This window comes from Lonchura striata, chromosome 20 (genome assembly GCF_046129695.1).
Source record: "Lonchura striata isolate bLonStr1 chromosome 20, bLonStr1.mat, whole genome shotgun sequence".
Classification (NCBI taxonomy): Eukaryota; Metazoa; Chordata; class Aves; order Passeriformes; family Estrildidae; genus Lonchura; species Lonchura striata.
The window spans coordinates 8,237,782-8,253,899 of record NC_134622.1 but is presented as its reverse complement, the minus strand read 5'-3'; the positions used below and the strand labels follow the sequence as shown (position 1 = coordinate 8,253,899).

At 40.8% G+C, this 16,118-nt stretch overlaps 1 protein-coding gene across 3 annotated transcripts in view; it reads left to right on the top strand.

Annotated features, from left to right (window-relative positions):
• Window positions 1-16,118, top strand: part of NCOR1 (nuclear receptor corepressor 1) — a 55,160-nt gene that overhangs the window by 31,749 nt on the left and 7,293 nt on the right. For all 3 annotated transcript variants that reach the window (XM_021524934.2, XM_021524936.2, XM_021524937.2), the window contains 22 exons: window positions 1,054-1,116; window positions 1,452-1,591; window positions 2,306-2,432; window positions 3,085-3,640; window positions 4,337-4,466; window positions 4,733-4,928; window positions 5,478-5,648; window positions 5,823-5,983; window positions 6,356-6,476; window positions 6,580-6,681; window positions 7,167-7,264; window positions 8,038-8,206; window positions 8,644-8,784; window positions 10,022-10,105; window positions 10,618-10,874; window positions 10,968-11,328; window positions 11,833-12,057; window positions 12,823-13,032; window positions 13,693-13,842; window positions 14,377-14,550; window positions 14,949-15,114; window positions 15,359-15,855. In XM_021524934.2, the coding sequence (XP_021380609.2) occupies window positions 1,054-1,116; window positions 1,452-1,591; window positions 2,306-2,432; window positions 3,085-3,640; window positions 4,337-4,466; window positions 4,733-4,928; window positions 5,478-5,648; window positions 5,823-5,983; window positions 6,356-6,476; window positions 6,580-6,681; window positions 7,167-7,264; window positions 8,038-8,206; window positions 8,644-8,784; window positions 10,022-10,105; window positions 10,618-10,874; window positions 10,968-11,328; window positions 11,833-12,057; window positions 12,823-13,032; window positions 13,693-13,842; window positions 14,377-14,550; window positions 14,949-15,114; window positions 15,359-15,855 (4,299 nt within the window). The remainder of the gene's footprint in view (window positions 1-1,053; window positions 1,117-1,451; window positions 1,592-2,305; window positions 2,433-3,084; window positions 3,641-4,336; window positions 4,467-4,732; window positions 4,929-5,477; window positions 5,649-5,822; window positions 5,984-6,355; window positions 6,477-6,579; window positions 6,682-7,166; window positions 7,265-8,037; window positions 8,207-8,643; window positions 8,785-10,021; window positions 10,106-10,617; window positions 10,875-10,967; window positions 11,329-11,832; window positions 12,058-12,822; window positions 13,033-13,692; window positions 13,843-14,376; window positions 14,551-14,948; window positions 15,115-15,358; window positions 15,856-16,118) is intronic.

Below are 16,118 nucleotides of genomic sequence, written 5' to 3'. Positions count from 1 at the left end.
CAGGGCAGGTTGTGGTTTTTTTCTTGCAGTGATCTGCTGTGGCAAATTTTGTTGCTCCTCATGCTTCAGCTGGGTAGTTACAGGCAGCTGCTATTCTAGAGCTTGTAACAGCTCTTCTGTTACTCACATGTTCTGCCTATAAAGAACAGAGTAAGTGGGCACATCAGGTCTTGTATGACTGTAAACAACAATTATTGTGAGAAACATTCTTGCTCCATTGATACAGTGGGGTTTTATAAGCAGTGGGTTTTTATAATTCTGAAGCAATAGTGGGTTTTGCTTTTGTTTTATTTTTAAACAATTTTTTCAGGGTTTTCTGAAAAACCCAAAATAGTTTTTCAGTGGATCAGATACTTTACAGTGTCCTACTTTTGTGATTTGTTAGTGGAAGCTGTTGCAGGGTCTTTGTTACATGCTGTATGTAATGGCAGATTTTATAGAAAGGAAATGGAGGCTGGTGCAGCTCAGTGCTGTTCAGAAATTTATACAGGATGATACAAAATCCAGAGGAGTGAATGCAGAGCACTTTGTACTGAATCATACTTAGTTTCCTGCTTTCTTTAACTTAGTGGAGGGTTTTGTTTTCTTTGCTTTTTGTCCATTTATGCAGTTGGAGACTCAGTTAATACAGGAACAGTAGATTTCTTGACACCCACTAACCAATAAACAACCATTCCAGCAGTGAGACAGCACTGAGCTAGCTTAAAGCATGTTGGATTGCTGCTTTTAGTAGCTGATGGTAATTACTGATATTTAAAATAAAATTTCAGTGATAATACATCTAAGTTACTTACAAATCTTCCTTGACAGACAATCCCAGTTTTGTAGGCAGAATAGTTTGAATAGTTTTTTCTGCTGAGCTTTTGGTGGTCCCTTCTGTGTCTCTGACTTGGTTTAATGGAGATTGACTGCTTCCCTCTGATAAGAGAGCATTCCCCAGTGGCCTGAGCAAGCCATAATGTAAATAGATTTCTTGACTATGGGATGCATAATTAGTGCCATGATAATGAATCCTGGTCTTGTCTCTGCTCAGTGTCTTTGTTTCTCTTTCAGCTTCTACAGAGCCTGTGGAGACATCCCGCTGGACAGAAGAAGAAATGGAAGTTGCTAAGAAAGGTAAACCTTGTAAACCCTTTGACTTCCTTCTGGATACTTGCATTTACAAAATTTCAAGGATTTACTGAATATATTTGCTGTGACTTTTGCCAACACTATGCTGATTTGAAAATTGCTGTTGGTTTTTTTGTAAAAAAAGAAAAAGCAAGCAGCTTTAACAGGCAGAATCATCTTTTGAGATTATATTGACTCTTTTCCTGTGGGTTACTTAAAACTGTTTGGACAGCAGTAGTTCTCTGTTTTGCCTTCCCATAGGCATTGTTGTTCCATTTATTGAGGTTTGGATAGCTGAGTTATTGATCATAGTAAATATTGGTTCATTTATGTCTGACCAGGTCTAGTGGAACACGGGCGAAACTGGGCAGCGATTGCCAAAATGGTTGGGACGAAAAGTGAAGCTCAGTGTAAGAACTTCTACTTCAACTACAAAAGGAGACACAACCTGGACAGTCTCCTCCAACAGCACAAACAGAAGGTGAGTGCTGTGGATATTGAATATTTTGCAGGAGAAAACTTGGATCTTTCTGAAATCATGCATCACACTTCACTAAGGCTGTTTTGCAATCTCCACTCATTTCCTTTTCTACTTGTTTTTGTGTTGTGACATAAATCTCCTACAAAGGGTGGCCAGTGCTCACTGACCTGTGACAGTAAGTAAGCATTTTTTGCTTTAAAATGCAATAGAAGGTTTTGTACTAAGTAAAACACTTGAGCCTGAAGAGTTCATCAGTGCTCTGAAAAGCACATTCCTCACCAGCGTGTAAGCAGCTGTAGATGTACAGCAGCTCCTTGAAACACAGCAAGCACTGACCTTACCAAACAGAGCAGAAGAGGTGGTAGAAGTCCAGAAACTGAAAGTCTGGGGGCATTGAAAGTAGAATGTTGTGTGTTGGAATCCTCTAAGATGCAATGCTACCCTGGTCTTCTCTCACTGAGGTCAAGAACATCAGTGTTTGCTGCAATTGTTCAGTTCCCCAAAAATGCCGTGAGACCATGGTTTGTTCCCAAACTTCCTTTTGGTCAGGAGCAGCAAAAGTTGGGCTGAAGTTGAAAGTGTCCCCTTGTGAATGACTGTGCTAAATAGAGATTCTGTGTCCTTCATTTCAACCTCAGATTGGTAAATGGGAATGTGGTAAAAGGCAGTAATTGTGAATTTTCGGTACATAGTCAATGCTTGTGTCTTCCTCAGTCTTCGCGAAGGCCCCGAGAGGAGCGAGATGTGTCACAGTGTGAGAGCGTGGCTTCCACTGTGTCAGCTCAGGAGGATGAAGATATTGAAGCCTCTAATGAAGAAGAGAACCCGGAAGACAGTGAAGGTAACTTCTCTGGGAAGGAAGCTGGTGTGTGCACAGAAAGGAGCCTATGTTTTGTGCTAATTATATGCTCAGAAAGCTGTGTTCCACTTCATGATGTTGTTGTTGTTCAAATGCTCTTTCAGTTGAGTTTCAGCAATTTGAACTCACTCGAGGGGATGCAGCATTTTTAGAATTTAGCAGCCTAAAGATGTTTGCTGCTTAGTATTTTGAGATGTTTTGATTATGCTGTCATCTGGAGTCTTGAAATAAATTTAATAAAATAAACATAACCTTTGGTAGTTGGTAGTCTCAGTAAAGCTTCAGACAAGCTAATTCAAGTGGTATTCTTTTTGTTATATTTTTTTTTAATATATATTTGTTGGTTGCAACTGCTTATTTATAGACACTCAACATCAGTCAATGTTGGCTGGTCTTTTGTGAAGTAAAAGGCAATAGAATTCATAAACAATGAATGAGAGAAGATAAAGTGTTGGGTTTTAAGTAGTTGTTATTTTTTAGTTGCAGTATTTCTGTAATTCAGCCAATTGTCCATTTCTATAATAAGTCAAAATTGTTTTTGCAGATGGATTGGTTAAAACTGATGGATCCTTATTGCACCCAATTTGTCAGATTTCATTGATTGAACCTTCATGGCAAAACATTTTTTCTCCAGGTGCTGAAAATAGTTCTGATACAGAAAGTGCTCCATCTCCAACTCCAGCAGAACCTGCTAAACCAACTGAAGAAACTCCATCTGAGCCTGCTGCTCCAAAAGTAACCACTGAGGCCCCAGCAGAGCAGGAATCTGCCATTAAACCTGCAGCCAGCACATCTCCCTCCTTACCAGCCCAAAGTGTAACAACAGCTGAAACTCAGAACCCTGAGCCACAGGTCAAGGAAGAAATAAACACTGAGGCCGAAGAGCCTATGGAGGTGGACAGTAGAAGCCATTCAGCTGAAGCTAAGCCTGTGATTACTCTTCCAGTTCATACCAAAGTAGAACCTGTAGAGACTGAAATGAGGCTACCCGAGAATATTCAAGTGAAAATAGAGAGTGATACCAAAGAGAGAGAAATGGAGAAACCCAAGGAAAAGTCAGAACCAGAGGAAATGGACTACAGCCTGTCCCAGCAAGTTCCTACAGCCAGACCAGAATCCCATTCAGATAATGACTCCAGTGCCACCTGCAGTGCTGATGAGGAAGTTGATGGAGAACCTGACAGACAGGGGTGAGTATGGCTTTGAACAGCCAGCCTCTGGAGCTGTTTCTCTTTTGGGAATGGCTGACACCACTGAGGGTATTTGAAGTCTTTTCAGTTTTCTGTTGGTGCAGTTCCTGTGTCACCCCAGCGTGGCACTGGAGCCAGTATCCCCCCTCCCTCTCAGTGGTTTAATATACACACAGTGCCAGGGATAGATGCTTAAATGTCAAAAGTATCCAGTGTCATGGAGTGCATGTGGGCTTTGGAAGAGTGCAGGTGATGGTGTTTGTGCACTCCCTTGCCTCTTCAAACATCATCTTTCCACAAATGTCTTAGCCCTCCATGTGAAATCATTTTGTTGTAGACTACTGTTTATTTTCTGTGAACTAAATACATGTAGTCCTTCCTATCCATTGTGTTTTTCCAAAGCACTCTCCACAGCAAAGGTTACATTGATGTAAGTACTGCATACATAAATTTCTGATGTGGCAGATTCTGAGCTCATATTTTGGAATTTCTGTGTATTATAAAAATATAGCAGCATCTGTTGCCTTTCTACCATATGTGCTGTGGGACAAAACACAACATGGTTCTGACTTTTCAGCTCTTGGTCCAGTTTGATAAATGTGTTGGTTTTTTGAATTTAAGAGTTCTGGCTGTAAATTTAAGATGTATAATCTTGGTTCTTTTGGTGATATTTTCCCCCTCCATCTCTTTTTCCAGTATCTTCAGCAGAGAGTCAAAGCCCTCCCTGTTAAATCCCACTGGGTCAATTCTGGTATCATCCACAATAAAGCAAGGGCAGATGGACCTGCAACAGCTTCACCACCGAGCTGCTGTCATCCCACCTATGGTATGGGCAATTTTCAGTGCTGTTTGTTACCCCTGTACCTACTCAGGAAACAAAATATTAAATAAATGAAGAAAAACATTATTTGCTTTATTATTGTATTTTTCAGGGGGAAAATAGGTTAAGTACAACCAAGTATAAACCATATAGCTTAAAACCAGGTGTGGACCTTTTGAAACACCCAGACTGCAGAGGGTAGTTGAGCTCCACAGCTCCTCCAGGAAGTGCCTGTGAGGGTGTCCCTGGCATTGTCCCTTTGCTGTCCCCAGGTTTCCTGCAGCCCCTGCTCTGTCCCCGTGGGCACTCCAGTGAGTGGTTACGCCCTCTACCAGCGGCACATCAAGGCCATGCACGAGTCAGCCCTGCTGGAGGAGCAGCGGCAGCGCCAGGAGCAGCTGGACATGGAATATCGGAGCGCTGTGAGCCCCTGCGGCACCTCCAAGAGCCCCAGTGTGGAGTGGGAAGGTTGGTGTTCCCACAGCTGTGCTTTGTGTCTGTGTGTTACGCTGCTGCCTCGTTGGAGAGTGACAGTTCTGTGTGATAAGGAACTGATAATGCACTGCTCCTTGCTGGAAGGGACCTGCCTGCTCTGCTCACTTACTGTTGAAGAGCTGCCGTGTAGCCCCTTCATATAAAGGCAGAAAACTGTTCCAATTGGGTCAAACCCAAAAATTAGTTGTTCCTACAGAGAAAGATGGAACATGCCAGTGAAAAGAGCAGATGATCCTCTTCTAGGGGAGGCCTTTCCAGAAGCTTAATGTATAGGTGGGAGTGTGTACTCTGCACTAAAACATTAATTTGAACTGTGCTCATACTTGGACACTGAGCACTGAAACAGGGCACAAAAGTTTGGTAGAACACATTAATACTTCTTTTTAATTGCACTGTTTGAACCTGATGGGTGTGCGTGGCATTGGAATAGTCCCTGTGTTAAAACTGTGCTGTGAATTGGACCTTTTGACTCCAATTTCTAACCCAGGGTTCTTCTCTTTCTGATTACTTCAACCCTCCCAGGAAAACCAGTGGCCTATATGCCTTATGCTGAGGTCAAGAGAATAGAACAGGAAGCACAAGTGCAAAATGCAGCCACAAGGTCAGCATCACCTTACAGGTTATCTCCAAGAGAAGTCAATAAAGCCTCTCCCCAGCCTGAGATGAATGCAGCTCGCTACAGTGTCCCTCCAGGTAAAGATCTGGAGGATCAAAATATTCCCTAAACACTTTGTGAGTTAATAGAAGAAAGATAATTTTCTGTGTGTGCATGTGAATAGCTGCTCAGTGTTCTTCTAGCCCAGTGAGGCTGTACTGTGTTATTTCTGTTCACACTGCAATGTTTAATGTACAATTTTTCCCCTCAAGTTCTCCAGCCAGCCCCTCACCAGGTGATAACCAATATTCCTGAAGGAGTTCGCCTGCCCACAACCAGACCCACCAGACCACCACCACCTCTCATTCCATCCTCCAAAACCAGTGTGCCATCAGAAAAACCTTCCTTCATCATGGGAGGCTCAATCTCACAAGTAAGAGAATTATTATTTGAAAATCTGTCTTTTTTTTTTTTTCCCCTTTTCTCCTATCTTCAATTTCTTGTACTCAGTTATGGAGTCAGCGCATTAACTCTTTAAGACCTACCTGTCCATATCATTCTAAAAGTCCAGGAATTACAGGAGCTTTAGAAATGGAATATTTACTGACATTTAAGGGCATGGATATCCAGTTTTTGCATCTCCAAACTACCAGTGACACTCCACTCCTGCTGCTCTGTGCTTTGGGACATGGCAGTGGGGCACTGTAGCCTTTCCAGATGGGATCATAGTTTTAGCATTCTCCTTTAAAGAGAGATGTGAGTCTTCATTCCAGAAACAAGAATTAGCATCTATTTGTTGTTTCAGGGAACACCTGGCACTTATTTAACATCCCACAGTCAAGCTTCCTATGCCCCAGAAACTGCAAAGCCATCAGTGGGTTCTATATCCCTTGGGCTGCCAAGGCAGCAAGAGTCGGCCAAATCTGGTAAGGAAAGAAAAGCTGACATGCTTTATACAGACTATTTAATGATCCATAATTAAAGGGAATTAAAAAACCTCAACCTTTTTCTCTTTCTTCTCCTTAATAGCTTCTCTGCCCTATATCAAACAAGAAGAATTCTCACCCAGAAGCCAGAATTCCCAACCTGAGGGACTCCTGGTCAGGGCACAACATGAAAGTGTGGTGCGAGGTAAAGAAAGTCACAGAAATTAAAAAACTCTTGTCAGAACCTGAGAAAACCAAGAGAATTAACTGCTGAAGTGTTATTTTAAAGTATTCTATGATTATATAAGTATCATAAGATTACAGGATTAATTTGTTCCCTGTTTTCCAAGGCATGTGTATTTGTAGCTGACTCCTCCTGTCTGCATGGCTCACTTAAAAATATTTGTTACGAGCCATGCCAATTTCCAAATAAAGTTGCTCACTACAGCAAATCTATTAAAACAAAATAAATTAACTGCTGTGAGTTAATGCTGTAAAATACTTATAGTCTGTAAAAGGCTATATTAAAAGAGGAAATAGCCTAACTGCCTCATATGCCAGCTGTTAAATTGAATTTTCCCCTGTATTTTAATGCAAACTAACAATTCTCAATAGAATTTTTAATTATTTCAAATGGAGTGGATTTTTAAAAATTCTCTTATTTATCAGGATGTCTTTATTTCAAATCAGGTACCACAACAATACAGGAGGGGAGTATAACACGAGGAACTCCAACCAATAAAGTTTCAGTTGAGACCATTCCTTCTTTGAGAGGCTCCATAACTCAGGTATTTTACCTTTTATTGCTGGGAAGGCTGCAGCAAAACAGATCTTCATCTTCAGACTATCATTGTGAATGTATTTGCATGTCTGAAAAAGTAAATTATTATCACAGGGTAGGAACTGCCTTGAAAAAAGAACTTTCAATCCAATCAGATGTTCAAACCCACTATTGCTGAAGTCAGCATTGCCATGATTTCATCTTCGTATGTATGAGTTTTCAAACCTTTTAAGTAATACCAGAGCCTTTGGTAAACCTATCTGAGGACAACTTTCCTGAAAATTGCATCACACCTGAATTCAAATATTCAAACCAAGTGTAACCAGTTTTGTGCAGATTCTATTTAAATCCAAGAAGGGAAATTGAGGTCTTTTGTCTTACCATTTTAAATGCTGTTGGTTTGGCATCCCTTTGTACAGAGAAAAATTGCCTCATCTCTGCTTTGAGATGAGGAGAGGTTTCATTGCTTTGGACAGAAATAAAACCTAACGGCACCATGTGGTATATATTATCTTCTCCCCATATGGTATTTATAGGTTAAATGTTCCACGTTGTGAAATACTCTGGTAATATTCTTTAACAAGTTAGCAGAAATAATCTTACTCATATTTCAATTAAGTGTCTACAATAGAGGCAGAAGTTTAAGCCATACTTGATAAATTAGTTGGTTTTCTAGACCTAAAAGCTTTTTTTTGGTTTTGTTGTATTTCCCCTTCACTCCTCCCTGTTCTCTGATGACTCAGAGCTGTGAATTCATTGCTGTGCTGGGTTTGCACACAGGGTACCCCAGCTCTGTCCCAGCCCGGCATCGCCGCCGATGCGCTGCTGAAGGGAACCATCACCCGCCTGGCCACCGAGGACAGCAGCCCAGAGAAGTGCAGAGAGGAGGCCTCAGCCAAGGGCCATGTCATCTATGAAGGCAAAAGTGGGCATATTCTATCTTATGATGGTGAGTATTGGTGGATTCTACCTGATCAAAGTCAGGTTCTGCTTTGATAATCCACAGCTGAAGTGTTTCTGCTTCCAAGCAGATGCGTATTTAAAACATAGTTCAACTATTCCTTTGCCATTTATTTCCTATTTGTCATTGAATGTTTGCATTCTGAAAGGGTAAATAACCAGGTTTAAAATTACCTGTATTAAAATAAAAATAAATGTATCACATAACTTTGACCTTCAGTTGAAATATTGATAAATGGGTAACTTAACAAGTAACTTTTTGACTAACTATAAAGGATCTTTTTTAAGATTGATATTTAATGTTACAATAGTACATTGAAGTTGTGTTGTTTAGATATTAATAACCTGTGGTCTCATTAATGTAATATTCACGTGTCCTTTTTTGTTGTCCACATTTCCTGACCACACTCTTGTACATTTTTCCAGCTATTAAAAATGTCCGTGAAGGAACAAGGAGCCCAAGAACTGCTCATGAAATTGGTTTAAAGAGAACCTATGATACAATGGAAGGAAATATAAAGCAAGGGATGTCACTGAGGGAATCTCCAGGGTCTGCACCACTGGAAGGTAAAAACATCTGCTTCCAAGGTGTTTATTTTATCCATTGATGTAAGAGCATTTAGAGTTATCTTAGGGTGCAGATTAACAGGGAAGTTAGATTTAAATCACACAAATGACCAAATCCATGCAATAGCACTGCAGTTAGAGTGTGCTGCGAACAGGAGTGGAATAGATCCCACTTTTCTTTCCTGTTTTACCACAACTGCTGCTACTGCAGGTGGCACTTCCTGCTCTCAGCACATCTGACAGATGTCCCTGACTCTCCACAATCCCAGTGGTCCTGTGGAGCTCAAACACTGGGTTACACCAGCACAGCCTCTGCCACTCCCTTTAGTCAAATATTGGTATCACACTGCCCTGACCTTATACATTCCTGCAAAAAACCTCTGAACTGCAGGATCTTGCTTCAGGGCATCCCTAGTGCTGTGGTGTTTTAATAAACTGTAATCAAACAAAGCCTGCAGAGGCCAAGGCAGGTCATTATATAACTTTTCTGATTGTTTTGTAAATACAAATGCAAGAAATATTTCCTGCCTCAGCCATAGAGCCTGGCTCCTTAAAAGCATTTTGTGCCACCTTTGGGTAGGCCTTAGAGGATATTTTGTGGACATGGCCATTAGATGGAACAATGTGAAGTGAGGTTTGTAGGCTACACACAGAAATTCAGTGTTGCCTCTACGTTGCTGCTCTGGTATTTCCATGCTTTGTCTCATCAGTGACACATTTTCTGTCTTCAAACTGTGAAAAATTATGAGTATTTTGAGCACTTTGTTTAGAGTCTTATTGTAGACACAGAAAATTCATCTTTTCCCCAGTGATTCAGTATAAACTTTGATAATGTGGAGTCTGCTGAGGCGTATTTTGGACTTTTTTATATTGGTTCAACTTCCCACCATGAATACCTTTCTTTCTAGGCAAGGAAAGTGGAGTGTGAGAAAAGCAGTGACTGCTTTTGAAACAAAGGTTAAGCTTAATTATAAAAAACACCTCCTGTTTTCTAAATATGTTAAAACTTGCAAATATGCAATAGCACAAATACTTGAACTGAAAGATTATTTTTTTAGGGCAGGAGGTGTTTATAACATGTTGCTGCAATGCCTGGCATACTGAGGCTTGGCCCTCTGGGCACTGCCAGGGTACAGATACCATCTCATGTGTAAGAAGGAGGGGGTTTGTTGGTTTGGAGGTTGGATTTTTTTTAACACTTGTTTAATTCTCTAAATTACCTTCATTTTAATTTTAGGCTTAATCTGCCGAGCGCTGCCTCGGGGTAGCCCACACGCTGAACTAAAGGAGAGAACAGTCTTGTCTGGCTCTATAATGCAAGGTGAGGCATTGCAGGCTTAAATAGGGGAGCATTAATTAATCCTCAAAAATCTGGATTTCTGAACCTTAAAGCTCTTATTAACTGTGGGAGCTGTGTTAAAGGTGGAACTTATTTTATGAAAAGTTTTCAGAGCATAAATCAGCAGCTTTTTGATATGCTGCATTCAAAGCTAGTCTGTAAATATAGATTTTTTTTTCTTAATTGGAAAATAGACTTTTTAATATGAATACTTGGTAATTAGCACCTTTTTTTTTTCAATGAACACTAGCAAATCTGCAGATGCATTTATTTCTTTCATTTCAGCATCTCAAATAACATGGGAGGTTTATTTATTTTATTTAATATATTGTTCAATATTATTTTTGTGATGATTTTTTTAGACTTTGAGTATCTTACCAAAGACTACAGCAAACCAAAGTTTCATTGTTATATGTAATAAGTTACTCTGCTTATGAAAAAAGAGACTTAGCAGCTATAAATACCAGCCATGTGATCCTTTCTTTCTATAAAAGGCACACCAAGAGCAACAGCTGAAAGTTTTGAAGAAGGTTTGAAGTACCCCAAGCAGATCAAGAGAGAGTCCCCTCCCATCAGGACGTTTGAAGGAGCCATCACCAAGGGCAAACCCTACGATGGGGTCACCACCATAAAGGAGATGGGTCGCTCCATCCATGAGATCCCAAGGCAGGACCTCTTAAGCCAAGAGAGTCGCAAGACTCCTGAAATAGTGCAGACAGCCAGGCCAATCATAGAAGGCTCCATATCTCAGGTAAATACAAAAGCACTGTCACACTCACACAGCTCAGGCTGCACGAGTTTTTTCCACAACATGACTTTAACCTGAACTTTTTCTCCTCTTCAGGGCACACCCATAAAATATGAAAGCAACTCTGGCCAGTCTGCCATCAAACACAATGTAAAATCTTTAATCACTGGACCAAGCAAGCTGCCCCGGGGAATGCCTCAGCTGGAAATGGTGCCAGAAAACGTGAAGGTGGTGGAGCGAGGAAAATACGAAGATGTGAAGACCGGGGATGCCGTGCGGTCCCGTCACACGTCCGTAGTCAGCTCTGGTCCCTCTGTTCTCAGGTCAACCCTTCATGAAACTCCCAAATCACAGCTGAGCCCTGGGATTTATGATGATACAAATGCTCGGAGGACACCTGTGAACTATCAGAGTCCAATGTCCAGGAGTTCACCTATGATGAATAGAGTTAGTGAGGGTATGTCATTCGTGTCCGCAGTAAGACAAAAAAGCTTTACTATTTGAATTTTTATGTACTCCATTCTTTTTTATTTTATTTCAGTGGCTTGTCTCAATTTAGAAGTTGGCTAGAATGAATTTTAGAAGGCTGTAAGCTGTTAATTGAAATAAGAAAATGAAAATCTGCCATAATAGAAGAGGGAAGTGGGAATGCAATTCAGTCTCAATTTGCATTTGATTATGGATCACATTGAAAGTGGTACCTACAAGGATAATGTTTTAAAGGCAGAAGCTATTTCTGATTTTAAAATATCTAAATGAGGAAGATGTTTTAGTGAAGTATAAACAATCTTGGTTTTAAAGTACAGTTCTTTCAGCAGAAGTGTTTTTTGATATAAAATATTTTCTGTGCTTTGTTGTATTGCAGTCACTGAAAATTCCTTGGGAACCAGTGTATTTTTACATTTAAATTTTCCACAGAGAAATAGGCATTTTATTTACTTAGGTTTTTCATTGCTTTTAGCTGGAGTATCTTCTGGGAAGTCAGCAAATCATGAAAGGAAGAACACACTCACTCCAACACAGAGGGAGAGTGTGCCAGCAAAATCTCCAGTCCCAGGGGTTGATCCTGTAGTGGCTCACAGTCCTTTTGACCCTCACCACAGAGGAGCAACTCCTGAAGTCTACAGGGGTCACCTCCCTCCCCATTTAGATCCTGCTATGCCATTTCACAGGGCTCTGGATCCTGGTAAATACATTTATGTTGGCTTTGAAATACTGTGATCTTTGATGCACAGAAAGGATATCTTTATAAGGCACTTATCAATGGCCAGATATCATTTATAAGGTTATAAGTATTTATTGCTATGATTTGATTTCAGTTTAGTGGTGATTTAATATTTAACCAAGATACTTAGGAAATTAGTACTGTATAATGTTGTAACTTCCCTTCAGAGCTGTCAACTTGCTTCTGTTTTGTTAAAAAATTCACAGTATTTATAGAAAAGTATTCATGGAATGTATTAAAAGCTTTCAGGAAAGCTTTCCAAAGAAGGATGTGGAAGAGGCTAGAGAATTCAAGTGTAATTCTATATAATTATATATAGACTTATATATTCTATATAAGTCCTCTGTTCAAGACTGATTATTTTCACTGAAGGATTATCAGGTGATGTTAAATACAGTGACTTCCTTTTAACCTATTCCTCAGTTTACTTCTTTGAAGTATTTTCTAAGTTCTTTAGGTGTTTCAGCCTTTTACATTTTCAAAATTTCAGGATTTATAGTTCTATTAGTCATCCCTCCAATCTGGATTGTTTAGCACTTCCAGAGAGCATGCAGTGCAGAAATTCAATAAAACACCAGTATTAAAATGCTATTTTCACTCATTTGTCACCAACTAGAGACACTCGATAGCACCTCTCATTGAAGCTTTACAAACACCTGAAAGTTTTATTTAATCCAGAATCATCCTGCTTCCTAAATGCCTTTTTTCCCCTCCTTTCACCCACAGCTGCTGCTGCTTACCTGTTCCAAAGGCAGCTGTCCCCCACGCCGGGGTACCCCAGCCAGTACCAGCTGTACGCCATGGAGAACACGCGCCAGACCATCCTCAACGACTACATCACCTCCCAGCAGATGCAAGTGAACCTCCGGCCTGATGTCACCAGGGGATTGTCCCCCAGGGAGCAAACTTTAGCACTCCCTTATGCAGGAGCACGAGGTGGGCCTGGCTCTCTTTCTAGAATCCTCTGAAAAGTGTGTTTTGGCTGTGCCAGCTGTGGTTTGGATGCACTCATACAAGTCCGTGTATATAAATATGTTTGTCCTGTAGTGATCATGGATGTCTGACAACTCATTTGCAAACTGCATTTTGTGGAAAGGAAAACCACCTCTATGATCAATATTTTTAAGGAGAAGTCTCTGGGTGTTACTGATGTTCAAGAGCCAGATTTTTTTTCTACTCATTTTAATTGATGATCAGAACCATATTTAGCTCATCATCAAACTTCAGAAAAGAGAATTATATCAAAATGATAACTTCTTCAAAAAGAATATAAAAGCAACAGCCAGAAGGGTAATGTTTGTGTTAACAATGCTAATAGTTTTATTTTTTGCGTAATACCCAAAATTGCTAAAAGGTGGGTTATTGAGTAGAAGTAAAGTGCATTTTTCCAAAGGGCAATTAAAGGGAGTACTACAAATGCAAATTCTGACTTTGTATGTTCCTAACTTGCTGATTGCCAGATCTAAGAGAGTATAACCAGCTGGAATATAGCCCTACAATTGCCTTATTCTTGTATTTTCTCCACCAAACATTCATTGCTGACTGTGTAGACCATGTCCTGGAGTGGCCATTCTCACGTGTGTCATCTCCTGACAGGAATTATTGACCTGAACAACATGGCCCCCACTATCTTAGTGCCTCATCCTGGAGGAACCAGCACCCCACCCATGGAGAGAATCACATATATCCCTGGCACCCAGCTTACCTTCCCTCCCAGGCCTTACAACCCTGCATCTCTGTCACCAGGTAAGAGCTCTCATGGCTTGATGGTGGTTCTAATTATGTGACATGCTGAGAGAATTGACCATCTTTCTTCAGCTTTCATTAATGCCATGTTTTGATGTTTTCTCAGGAGATGCTTTTTGCATGCACCTCTCACTTGGATAGCTAAGGGGTTTTGATGATATCCTGTGTAGTTACAGTAGAAGCACTGTCAAATTCTGAATTTGCCTCATTCTATCAGGTCTTTATTTGTCGTAATTTGATTATAATTCACTAACCCCATTTTACATGTGTTGAAGGGTAAAATTGGGGTCTATAAGCTGTGTAGTTTCTAACTGTATAGCAACCACTTTAGTAAAAGGCTTTTGAGCCTTCCACTCTCATTATATGTTAAGCTTTTGTCTTCCTAGATAAGTGGATAGTCTTGGGTGGAATTAAAATGTATTTGGGAAATTTTGCTGCAAGTGTATGGCAAAATATATAGGCAAGTGTTTACATTATCATGCTTCGATTAAGGGTGTTTATTTGCTCCTTAATTTTACCTTGTGGACCTTCCAGGACACCCCACCCACCTGGCAGCTTCTGCAGCTGCAAATGCTGAAAGGGAACGGGAAAGGGAAAGGGAGAAGGAACGGGAAAGGGAGAGGGAACGTGAACGAGAGCGGGAAAGAGAACGAGAACGAGAGAGGGAGAGAATCACCTCAGTCCCTGCTGAGCTTTATCTCCGACCAGGTGAGGGCACATGGATACACCTAGGTCACTTGTCTTGTACACTGTAACTGCTCATTTTGTGCAGTCACTGTTAACAAATACCATTTACAGTTTGCTTTTACTCTGCACTTCAGGCAGGTTCCTGTTGCCCAGCAGTTCTGGTCATAATTACAACTTCTTGAACTTTCTCTCAAAGCAATGTAGCACCTAAAGAAAAGTGAATCCTAGTTGTCACTGGCGCAGCTTGCATGTCATCTAGAGTATTGTGAACAGATCTAAATCTTTAATACATATCATCACATCCAGAGTGGTGGAGACAGCTGGGAAGGGATGTGGAGGAGACAGCATTGATTTACAGTGCTACATGTTGTAAGAGTAATAATTTCTTTTTGTTTGTTTCCCTCCACTGTGTCCTGCAGGTGCAGAGCAGCCTGGCAGACCCGGCAGTCACGGATATGTCCGGTCCCCATCCCCCTCTGTCAGAAGCCAGGAAAATATTCTGCAGCAAAGGCCAAGTATATTCCAAGGAACCAATGGGACAAGTGTAATCACACCTTTGGATCCTGCTGCTCAGCTACGTATCATGTATGTTTTTAAAGTTAATGTGGCACAGATATCTGTTCTAATATTTCAGCTTATTAAAAAGTGCATTTAGTGTTAAGGATATTTCAATATGATATGAAATACAGTGGATTACTGGATATATCAGAGCATTTTCATCAGTGCATTTTGGGTAGAAATTAGTGTCAGAGAAGCTTTGTTTTATTGTGTTCATGGCTCTAGTTCTTTCCATGTGATGTAACTGAGGCTATTCAATGTTTGCCTACAGGCAGCTCACCCCTGGAGCTCCCTCTATCACTCAAGGCTTGCCAGCTTCCCGTTACAACACTGCTGCTGATGCCCTGGCAGCACTCGTGGATGCTGCAGCCTCTGCTCCTCAGATGGAAGTTGCCAAAGCAAAGGAGAACAAGCACGAAGGAACCAGGATAGAAGAGAACATGGGACGCCGGTCAGCTGTGGTGACTGACCAGCAGCAGATGGAGCAGAAGACCCTGGAGGTAGAAAAGAGGCCTGTGCAGTGCCCCTATACATCTGCAAATTACTCTGGTGGCAAGTCTCAGGGCCAGACTTCATCAGTAGTCTATTCAGAGGCTGGTAAAGAGAAAGGACCTCCTCCTAAATCCAGGTACGAGGAAGAGCTGAGAACTCGAGGAAAGACCACAATTACTGCTGCTAACTTCATAGATGTGATCATCACTCGCCAGATTGCTTCAGACAAGGATGCTCGAGATAGGGGCTCTCAAAGTTCAGATTCTTCCAGTAGTTGTACGTATCTTAGTAACTCTATACTTCTTTGCTGTCTGTCTTAGCCTTTAGGGAAATTATGTGAAATTATTCAGATGTTTAATGATAAAATATTCAGCTCTGCAAAGCAGAAACCCTTGATAGACAAATACAGTTTTTGCATATAGTTACTCTTGCAAAATCAGAGTTTGCTTTATTCAGATTCCATGCTACAGCATGAAATGCAGGATCGTAAGAGTAACCTTTTCAGAAGTCAGGAAACTGAAAATTACTTGGTTTATGTT